Below are 12,069 nucleotides of genomic sequence, written 5' to 3'. Positions count from 1 at the left end.
AGTGCATTCAAACCTTTTAAAGACAAACCAATGTTTCCAGATGTGTGGCATTTAAGAATTTTATAAGGGCTTTCATATTTATTTTGCGTTTCTGATGGTTTACGATAAGAGACCTTACAAATCCATAAAAGCAGATTGGGCTGGAGTTTACTGCTGTTATACAAAGGGATCTTTGTATGACAGATAATTCAGAGAGCAAGTCAGCTCGGAACCAGCGTCCTGCCTCTGTATCAAGGGGGAACTCGGACATAGAAGGACCCTTCAACATGTGAGAGTAAAAATCTGATCACACAAAAGAGGGACTGCGACTACAGAAGGACCATCCCAGTTAGGGTCCACTTTGCCACTTTGATAAATATGCAATGCAAATGGTAGAAGAGATCATTTATAAAGCCAACGCTAACAGTCGATTCTCGTTATCTCTTGTATATTCTACAGCTCTTTTCTTTTTTTTTTTTTACAGCTCTTATTTTTATCTTAGTTAGTTGAATAAGGGCGAAGAGTATGATGTTTAGAATGCTTACTGACTCCTAAAATCCCCACGCTCTTACCCTACTCCCCTTGCCTGGACAGCTACAACCCATCCTTAGGATCTTAGCTTAAAATCTACCTGCTTCAGATAGGTATATGCAATCCTCTCACTCTAGGTGAGTTCCCTAGTTACATTTACTAATGGTTTTTTTCTCCTCACAGAATTTTTAATTATGATTTTTCATTAATAACGATTTAGTTATTAGTATATTCAAAGATTTCTCTCTCTACCACCTCCTGCTGGTCTTTGTTGAATGCTATATTACAAGTGCCTAGCAAGTGCCTTTTGGGCCTTAGATTCTTTTTTTTTTTTAATTTTTATTGGAGTATAGTTGATTCACAATGTTGTGTTAATTCCAGGCGTTCAGCAAAGTGAATCAATTGTACATATACATATATCCACTCTTTTTTTAGATTATTTTCCCACATAGGTCATTACAGAGTATTGAGTAGAGTTCCCTGGGCTATAGAGTAGGTCCTTATTAGTTATCTATTTTATATATAATAATGTGTACATGTCAATCCCAATCTCCCAATTTATCTCTCCCTCCCCCCACCCCCGGTAACCATAAGTTTGTTTTCTACATCTGTGACTCTATTTGTTTTGTAAAGAAGTTCATTTGTACCATATTTTTACATTCCACATATAAGTGATATAATATGGTATTTGTCTTTCTCTGACTTACTTCACTCAGTATGACAACCTCTAGGTCCAACCATGTTGCTGCAAATGACATTATTTCATTTTTTATGGCTGAGTAATATTCCATTGAACATATGTACCACATCTTCTGTATCTATTCCTCTGTTAATGGACATTTAGGTTGGTTCCATGTCCTGGCTACTGTAAACAGTGCTGCAATGAACGTTGGGTGCATGTGTCTTTTAGATTCTTAGTAAATGATTCTAAATGAATAACTGAATTTTACCAGGTTGATTTCACAATCGAATATATTAACTATTAGAATATGTAAATTTAGCATCCTTTTACTCAACAAGTGTCAGGTGCCGTAACAAAAGTACATTTATTCATAAGTCCATGTGTATTTTATTAAATCATTATAGGCACTTTAAGATAGAAAAAATGTGTATATATGTGTGTGTGTACATATATATATGTACACATATATATATATTTTTCAGGTTCTTCCCACTTATGAACTAAACTTTCAACTAAAGACCTATATGAGAATAAGATGAAAATGACCAAAATCATGGTTTTCTGATTTTCGTACATCTAAGTAGCTTCAGGGTAATCAAAATTTATATATAAATATATTATGCATAGCAAATATTTCAAAACTAAGATCTTTTTCATGGCTTTATCCAACATTATTCCTAATAAGAGATTTACTCAATATATATTCAGGAAATATATCTACTAAAGCACTACACTTAAATTTAGACTTACTTTGAATTGGTAAGAATGAAGTTTCAGCTTCACTTATTAAAAGTTGGCCTGTGGCTGTGTTCTCAGGAAAATGTGATTACTCTCATGTTATTTTGCACAATGCTGTGTATGTAGTCTTATTATATATGTTCATCAGTGAATTCCTCAAACTCTGTGATGATGGGAGCTTCATTATGTAAAGGTTAGCCATTATAGAGAATATCTGGAAAATTATATCTGCAACATAAGAAATCTCTATATCTGTTATCCCTTCATACAAGCCCACAGGCTCAGTTATTTCCTCGGAAGTTCTACTCAGACAGCCCCTAATTTAAGTGGCTAGAAAACTAAAAAATTGTGTTTGAAGAGTCAAGCGGAAATTCCCAGACCTTAAAAAGTCAGAACATATTTTTTAAAATACTCTTTGCCTTCTCGACTCATCCCCTCACAAAGTGCTTCACAACATTTTTTTGAAACTTAATCACACACACACACACACACACACCCCCCCCCTTAAATGGACCGATGGCCCAAAAGAAAGCCAGCTTACAAGAAAGGATGCTGGAGGTCCTCCAAGGTAGTATTCCCAAACTGCAGGCTGGAAATCTGTTTAGTATGTCCCCTTAGCATGTTATTAAAAACAGAACAGAGTGGAGTGGCATAGAATGGAAGGGATAATCAGTGTTTGCTGATAACGAATTTCCTAACTTAGAAACCCTGGCATGATGGGAAATCTTGGAGCGAGAAGCTGTGTGTATATGTGAAAGTATATTTGGAAATAATAAGCCCACTGATAAAGAGCTCACATATTTGGAGCTCAGGCATTCTGTGACACAGTGGCCATAGTTGAGTATAATCCCAGAGAGAAAGGCTTCCTGGCCCTGCCCTCACTGTGAGACCCATCAGTGGGGACACCATGTTCCTGACACACTGCAGTGCTCACCCTGGGGGACAAGAGTGACATCTGAATGCTGGACTCCCTTTTAGAACCCTATTCCATAAGGCCATAGTAAAAACCACAGACTTCTTTAGAGAAGGGACCCTCCCCATAGGATTTCTGAACTTATCACAAGACGGGGACCCCAGGGAGGAGTAAGAGATTCTCATGATACACTGGATTCGATGTTGAAACCATTTAATTAGAGTATTTTTTTAAATGGGACCTAATTTTATACCTCTAGTAAAGTGGACCATATTATTTACACAAGTGTTTCAGGTATTTTAAGTTGTATCGGTCCATAGACAAGCTGACTTTTAAAGTATGATTTATGGAACACACACACACACACGCACACACAATATGCTATGTTGTAAAGGATAATGATAACTCTTACTAATATTAAAATCTCAATCCCTAACAGTTGTAATTCCCTATTCCTGGAGAAAGAAGGATGAATGGGTATATGCATGTTTATGTGTAAAAAAAAAAAAATGAAGAAAGAAACTTTACTGTCAAGAATGTCCTCAGAATTATTTTTAGTTTTGTCAGTTCCTAATACAGCCAGAGAAAATTATCTTAGTAGATGAGAAGGTATAAGCTTGTACAATGTAGAAGCGGACAACAAGAAAGTCTTCTGATGATCTTAAAAGGGGAAACCCTGGATGTGTCTCAGAGACTCAGTCTCCAAAGTGTCCTCAAATGTAAACATGGTCATACAAGCTACTCTTCCACAGACAAGGCACTGGAATCCATGGAAAGTGTCTCCTGGTCAGAGCAGGGTATTCCTTCTCCCATTCAATCTGCATAAATAAATAAACACAGGCACGTACACATCAGCACATGCACACACAAACACCATCCACATGTCTCCCTTTGAGAACAAACCAAGATGTGGGCACCAGCAAGGCAACAATTTTTTTTAAAAAACCCACAAATGTCACACAATTAGGCATAGAAGGAGACTACACTCTTTTTCTTGCCACATCACACAATCAGCGTGGGGCTGAACCACAGGACTTTACCAATATTTGACTGTTTGACTTACAAAAATAACAATTTAGTACAGTTCAACCTAACATTGATGGAGTTCCCACCATCCTCAGAACTCATAAGGTTAATTTTATTTGATATACTACCTCCACAAAATGACAATTCAAATGACAGTGATACACAGTGACACCTTTATGATAATTTCACAAAAGTCAGAGAGAAAGAATAACGTGGAAGGATGCTTTCGGACAATGTGTCTGCAGGGTTGGGAAGTAAACTAGCAAGAACATACAAAGTCAAATAATACATCATCACCGAGTACATACAATTCACAAGACATTAGGTCCTTGTCCTCAATCACCTACAATTTACTTGGGAAGTTATAATGCAAGAAAAAAATCGCACCTATTATTTTACAATAATTACTCAGGGCAGATAAACTGGCACAAAGAATATCAAACAGTGCATGTCTTTAGACATGTCTTTAGACTTTAAATAACATAACTCTCTTATCTAATCTAATGCTGAAAAAGGCTAGTATTATACCAAAGACTTCCCTGCTCACTAGAGTCACATTAAAAAAAAAATGTTTAGGGCTTCCCTGGTGGCGCAGTGGTTGAGAGTCCGCCTGCCAATGCAGGGGACACGGGTTCGTGCCCCGGTCCAGGAAGATCCCACATGCCGCAGAGCGGCTGGGCCCATGAGCCGTGGCCGCTGAGCCTGCGCGTCTGGAGCCTGTGCTCTGCAACGGGAGAGGCCACAGCGGTGAGAGGCCCGCGTACCACAAAAAAGGGAGGAGAAAAAAAAAAAAAGTTTAAATCTTAAAAAATGTTTAAAGTGCTCCACCAATTTAAATATTGCATAGAGGTCAAGGAGGGTTAAGACCAAATAAATGTCACTGGATTTCACAAATGAACAAAGATGGACAAAAAAATCCCAAAGGGATAAAATATTTAAGTAAAAAAGGCCTCTGGATAAACAGGCAGACTGACTGTACGTGTTTATATCTGTCTCCTCCCAAAACCCAACAAAAAACAACAGCAAAGGAATAAAAAGGTATGAACATACATGGATAAAAAGAGGGGAGGCACTGCTAGTGGATGAGTTCAATACATTTTACAGAAGCCGAAAAGTAGATAAAAGAATGGAAACAATTCAGCAGAATAGAGAAAGCTACTTTTTAAAAGTGCCTGTACAGGCAACCAATGAAAAAGCAGCCAATTCTCACTGCACAGTCACACACTCAAACACACTCCGGCTTCAAACCTGGTTCTACCAAGTACTACAGAAAGTGAGGATAAAGAACAACAATGACAATGGGGGACAGTCATTAGATGTGCCTTCAAGTCCCTTCCTCGACCCCAACATTGGCAAGGAAAGACCCAGGATGACAGCTATGTAGCAGGCCTAGAAAAAAGAAGTCAGCCCAGATTACAGCAAAAGGGCAGAGGCTCCAAACAGAGGGGAGTTGTGGGTGGTGTCGCTCACTGGAGAATATAATTGCATTACCTGATATATTGAACCTTTGATAATGATATTGACAGGCATCTGACAGAGCTGATGAAGCAAGAACAAACAATTCTAAATAGTTCATAAAAAAATAAGCAAACAGAAATAAAGGCTATTATTAACTCTAGGGAAACAAAAAGCTGTATGGAAAACCTAATCTTCAGATAAGACTTCATTAAAATTTTAAACACACACAAAGGGCACCATTAAGAAAGTAAAAAGGCAAGCCACCTTCTAGGAGAAAATATTTGCAAATTGTCTATCTGACAAAGGATTCATATCCTGAATATAAAAAGAACTACATACCAAGAAGAAAACAACAAGCAACCCAAATAAAACACATAGGCAAAAAACTTTAACAGACACTTTGCAAAAGAAGATACCAAAATAACCAACAAGCATTATACAAGAAAAGATGTTCATCAGGGAAATGATGGTAAAGGAATTAAAAAGGTATGAACATAAACAAGACAAAGAACAAAAGAGACATGAGGGATGACAGATACCTGGTTTATAACAGAAATGTTCTATAACTTGATCTGGGTGGTAGCTATATGGAAATCCATACACATAAAAATCCACCGAGCTGAATATTAAGATTTGTATACTTTAGTCAACAAACATTATACTTTTTCTGATGTTATCAAGTAAGCTTTTTTTTAAATTTTTATTTTATATTGGAGTACTGTTGATTAACAATGCTGTGTTAGTTTCAGGTGTACAGCGGAGTTATTCCGTTATACATATTCACGTATCTATTCTTTTTCTATACTTTAACTTTTTAAAAATATAATCCTCAGCAATCCACAATTTTTGCTCTATTATTAGGGGATATGGAAGTAGAAGGATGAATGTAAGAGAGCTAAATCTTTACCGGTCTTCACCAAATAAGAAAGGATAGATCCTTTCCTATCTTAAGCTTATTTGTGATTAGTAATAGCTGCCTCTGGGGAAACAAGACTGGCCATTGAGGAAAGGAGAGACAGGGGACTGCTATTTTTCATAATAAGTCTTTTACTAATATTTGATTTTTTTAAATTGTGCATATATTAACTTGATGGGAAATTTTTAAGTGAATATTAAGTTATAAGCTATTAGCTATGTGATTATTTACACAACCACGGGGCAGAGAAGGCCTTTGAAGTGCACCGTGGTGGACACCTTTCATTTTGCCAGCACAGTGCCCATTCCCTTTTCTGCGCTCTGATTCTCCCTCCTCTACCAGCAGTACAGATGGTCTAGGGGAAATTTCTCCACCCCAGCTTCCGTAGAAGCCTGTGACTCAGGCCCAATCCAACCCATGGCCCTGGCCCTTGGCCAGAGATATATTTTGTTTTCCAGGGACAGGCACAAGCCCAAATTTGGGCCGATGAGGGCTATACTGAGGAGTTCTCTGTAAATGTGGCCTAGCCTAGAGGGGCTGGCAGCCATCTTGCCACCAAAAGAGAAGAAGGTGCCCAAGAATGGGGCTGACAGGATGAACAGCAGAGATGAGAGATGAGGAAAAGACACCTGAGCCCTGATGCCTGTGGTTGAGCCCTGGTTCCATGCAGGTCTGAAGTCTGTCTTCCCCTGCCGTTTTCATAATTATAAGAGGCAGTACCGTGTAAGGAGGAAGTAATGGACTGCGTGGCTTCAAACTTCAGCTTTACTGCATACTGTGTGACCTTGGGCCTGTCACTTGACCTCTTCCTAATCTATAAAATAGGAATAGTAATGGTACCAACCTCACAGAATCAAATGAGTTAACATGTAACACACACACATATGCACATATATTTTATATATACATATATTATATGTTCATAGCTTAATACAAACATATATTCATTAAAATCTCATTTAAATTTATGTGTGCAAGAACCATATTTTTACTTTTAATTAAATCCTCTTCTTTCCTTAAGCCAGTTTGAATTGAGTTTTCTGATACTTACAAGTGGCAGGATCCTAATTCAACAGCCCAAAGAGAAACCATGCAAAATCAATCGATAGATTTAAGCAAATATATAAAACATACACATAATATAAACATAAACGTGCTCTATAACAGAAACAAAATCCTCAAAAAATTAAAAAGTAAATAGAAAAGGAAGAAATAATGTTTGGATTGATAAAGTTTCTGCCCTTACGAATAACAAGATGGAGATGCTCCACAAAATGGGCACAAGTATAAACACACCATTCACAAATGAAACAAAACAAGAACGCAAGAAACTCACGTTCGGGTTTTAAAAATCAAACATGAAATAAACAGGAACTAATTTTTTCCGATGTTAAATCTAAAGAGTGCTTTAAATTTTATTATCTGGTGTTGGCAAACATCCGATGGACTGCTAGTGAGAATGTAAACTGACACAACCTTTCTGAAAGGCAATCTAGCTATAATAAAAAGAAGCACACCTTTGACACCATAATTCTTCTCCTAGGAATTCATCTAAGGAGATACTTAAGAGTGTGTGGGAACATTTTCCCTATAAGTTTTCTCACTGATTGTATTTATATTCGGAAACACTGGAAACTGAGTGTCCAAAAACAGCGGGTCCATTATAACTGATACATTCCAATACTGTTCAGTCACTTATAATAGTGATGGAAAATATGTACATCTATTGAAGAACGTTCATGATTATTAAATGAAATAAACAAGTTACAAAACCATATAGGATGCGCCTGTTTTAGTTGTATGAATATATACACATACATAAGGAAACAAATGTACTGGGATACATATCAAATGACTGTGAAATCTCTGGGTGGTAGAATTTATGTGTCCTAATTTGTTGGTGGGGGTTTTTTTCCCCTTATATATGTATTTCATTCTTTCTCCAATGAACCTTTACAGACTTTCAATAAGAAAAAATGTACCTTAAATTCATAGAAAGCCATAAATTACCTCTTAGTGTAGTTTCAGTCATGCATTTGGAGCCAAAATGCATGCAAGCTGTTAGGTGGAGTACAGGTGATAGAAAAGTTGAGGGAGTGGACACTCTTTTGAGAAAATGTGGTGGTAGAAACAAGGAGCAAAGGGTCTCAGAAACATACGTAGCATATCAGTGTTGCAATGGAGCATCTGGATAAGAGGAGGAGACCAAAGATGCGAAAAGAAGGAATCACTGGGGGAGATGTCTTATCAAGCTCAAATAGCAACACACTGCTTTCCATTGTCCCACGGCTTCTGTTTGGGATCGACTGGGCTGCCTTAACTGGATTCCCACATGCCCTTTTCCCATGCGCTGCATGGGCTCAGAACTTACCCAGGGACAGAACTCACCCAGGGACAGAACTCATACTCTCAGCCTCTTGGTGTCTTAACCCCCTAAACTAAGTACAACAGGAAGTTTTCATCCGAAGCTTTCCCCAGGGAAGAAATAGGACACTTGTAGCCCTGCTCAAGGCTTCCCTAGGCCACCTTGATTAACCACCAACCACAACTGCTATCATAATACACACCATTATGAAAAAGTGAGTTTTCAACAATTCATAAGGGTTTGAATGCTCTCTAAGTCAGATTACATTTTCTTTTCAGTTATTTCTGGCATATTAACAGCTGGTGACCTAGATTAAGAAATAATTTAATATGTCAAAAGGCAGACTGTATCAATAAATTCCCTCACATATGGGAAGTGGATTCAATGAAAAGCTTCAGACCTAAAATTCAAGTACTTACTTGGAAGGAGGGAGAGGGTGGGGAGGAATACCTACCAGTGGGTAAAAGGAAGTATGGAAAAATGATGACAAAACCTGGCCAGGATCCCAGCAGATCATGGCTACTTTCTGCACAAGTAGCCAGGGACTAGAAGGGGGCAGGAAGCCTTGTTAATTCAGCTGCTAAAGGAGCGACAGGAGGATCACAGTTCGGGATGAGCTTGGGTAGATATTAAAAGAAATACAATCCTCTTACTGCATTGAGAGCATGCATGTGTGAAGGGAGGGACGAGAGGCAGCCACCCAGCCTCTGGGCATGCGGACAGGCAAAGGAATCAGTGCCCCCTTCAGCTGACTTCATGGGAGTCAATGGGAACTGGGGGGGCGTCCTGAGCCCAAGTCTGAAAAGGGAAATTCACCTTCATAGTGGGCAACGCGGCAAACCTGACTTCCAGTAAAACAGGAAACCACTAAACATCCAGAATCCCAGGGATGGAAAATACTTCCACGTGAAAGAGAACACAGTTCAAGTGACACGGACCACGGGGCTCATTAGCCGGTGTCCATTTTCAAGTACAATGCTTCATCTACAATATGAATGTCCTTTGCCCGGGACACAAATGAAGACCTCAGTGCTGGCAAGGTCTTGACGACAAGCAGTGGGCAGGGAAGCCAGGCAAACCCACTGCCTGCTACTGTACCTCTCCAACTGCTCGGGGCTGGGCTTGATTTGGACATGGCGTTCATTTGTGCCCACCTCTCGGGGAGAAAAATAAATTACTGCGACCAATCTTGTGAAACACCAGGGAACCCAACCCGTGCAGCATGGATTTTTTTTTCATGCAATAAAACGCCCTCCTCTGTGCAAAAAGATGCAGAGAACTGTTAGGTTCAGGTCATATTTATTTTTGACCTTCCAGAGAAGGACGCTGGCGTCAAAAGGGATACACATACAGAGAGACCCCTCAAAAAAAAAAAAAAAAAAAAAAAGAAGAAAAATCGAAAGAAAGAAGTGTGCATCTAGATCTCGGTTTTGAACTTCGAGATTCACTGCACAGTACTGTATTAAAGCCCTTGGCTCTTCGCGATCAGCCTTCTTAATCCAAACATATTTCTTCGGAGGTAGCTTCTGTGCTAAATCGCTCGTTCCTGCTGCACCCAAGTAGCCAGGAAATCCCGCCGGAGGAAGGACAGCGCCGCAATCTCCCGCCGGGACCTGCGGGCCGCGTCCCCACCAGCCGCCTGCGGGCGCGCGGCCAGCGGGCGCCGGGAGGAAGATGCGCTCAGCTCCGGGAGCCGCGGGCGACACGCCGCACCTGCCACAGCTCGTGCCGGGCGCCGGCCCAGGAGGGCGGGGAGCGCGGCCAGCCGCGCGGGGGAGCGGCGAGGCAGCCGGGAGACCCGGGCCAACCCCGCGCCTCCCGGGACAGGGGCTGCGCGTCCCCGGCGCTCCCGCCTTCCCGCCGGCTCCCCGCAGCGCCGGGTGCCGCCTTGCTGCAGTGGCTGCGGCGGAGGGCAAGGCGTCCCCGAGACCCCGGCCCGGCCTCCTGTGCTCCCCCACATCCCACCCCCGCCCCGGCCGGCTCGGCCCTGCCCGCCGCGTCCCCGCCACCCGCTTCTGACCTTTTCCTGCGCGCGGTTGAGTCGCTTCTGGACGTTCTTGGCGAAGATGCCCGTCTTGATGTCGGCCATGGCTGCGGGTCCGCGGAGGCTGAGAGGAGCGGAGCGGGCGGCGAGGAGGAGCGGGAAAGGAGGAGCAGGAGAGGCGGCGAGGAGCCGCCGAGCGCCAGGAGGGGTGAGGGAGGGGCGCGGCGGCGGGGACCCACTTAAAGCGACAGAGCGGAGGCGGGACGCGCCGGCCCGGTCGGTGACACGGGTGGCGAGCTAAAGAGAGAGAAGAAGCCAAGAGTCGAAATGCCCAGAGAGCGCCCACAGTGATGGCAGAGGAGGTCTGGTGGAGAAAGGGAAGGGAGCCGAGCAGCAGCCGCAGGGCCCGCAGCAGCTCCGGGGTTCTCTGAAGGCGGAGTTTGTGGTGGGGGAGGGTGAGAGGGGCCCCAATTCTCTCCAGCAAAAAAAAAAAAAAAAAAAAAAAAAAAAAAGGCGGGTGTGGGCGGAGGAGTTGGAGAAGAGGGAAGGAGAACACCGGGAAGGTGCAAGTGGAAATGGAGGGGGTTGGGCTGCGCTCCCTGGAGGACCCGCTCGACGACCCCAGGCAGAGAATGCAACCCTCGATTATCTGTGTGTTCAAGAACACACCCTCGGGAGGCTCGCAGCCCAACGAGGGAAGCCGACTGGGAAACCGAGTCAGGGCAGACGTTGGAGCTGCCCCAGAGACACAGGTAGAAAGGAGGGAGGCACCAATGGTGACACTTGTGTAAACTTTCACACAAGACTTGGGGCGAGGGCGGGAGGTTCCTTGCTGAGAAGGGTCCACTCCTTTAAGGCAGGTGCTGTGCTTTGGTGATCTCTGTAATCCCTGCCCTGAGCATAGGCACTCACTTTCCAAGAACCATTGCATGGAAGAGGCAGGTCCTTTATTGCCTCACACCAGCAGTGTAAGACCCAGGCCTCCTAACCTGTTGCTTCTTACCCACCTTCTGGTAACCTTAACAGGGATTCACCATCGTCAGTACACTTTGCAGAAGTAAGAATAATAGAGATAAACTTGTCCTATACCTACCTAGAGCTCTTGAAGCCTCTGACCGAAGGTCAAACTATTCATATTGGGTTCTCTCTGCGAATGTGAGAAGGGTAAGGCAGGTGGCCCAGCAAACAGGTCAGAAGTGAGTCAGGCATCTGGGAATCCTGTGAGTTCCGGAGAGCATCTCACGCCACCTCTGGAGTAGACTGTCACGTGGGCAGCTCCCGTGCTTTGCCGCTTGGTATCCACTCCTAGTATAGTCCCCTCACCTTGATTCTAAAAGGCTTGTGACTGCCTTTTACCAATAAGATATGGCGGAAGTACACTGTGCCAATTGCAGACCAACGCCTTGAGAAGCCAGGCAGGTTTCGCAGTCTGAGGAACGAAACCTCTTCTTCCTGTGCTGCCGTGTAGAGTTTCAGC

General features: G+C 42.5%; 1 protein-coding gene across 1 annotated transcript in view; it reads right to left on the bottom strand.

Annotated features, from left to right (window-relative positions):
• The window catches only part of AMPH (amphiphysin), a 185,123-nt gene extending 174,094 nt beyond the window's left edge, over window positions 1-11,029 (bottom strand). The window contains exon 1 of the mRNA XM_060019841.1: window positions 10,629-11,029. Within this exon, the coding sequence (XP_059875824.1) occupies window positions 10,629-10,697 (69 nt within the window). The 5' untranslated portion in view covers window positions 10,698-11,029. The remainder of the gene's footprint in view (window positions 1-10,628) is intronic.
• Window positions 11,030-12,069: the final 1,040 nt, after the last annotated feature.

The sequence above is a fragment of the Delphinus delphis genome, chromosome 9 (genome assembly GCF_949987515.2).
Source record: "Delphinus delphis chromosome 9, mDelDel1.2, whole genome shotgun sequence".
Taxonomy (NCBI): domain Eukaryota; kingdom Metazoa; phylum Chordata; class Mammalia; order Artiodactyla; family Delphinidae; genus Delphinus; species Delphinus delphis.
The sequence above is the reverse complement of the archived record's forward strand: the minus strand, read 5'-3'. Positions and strand labels throughout refer to the sequence as shown.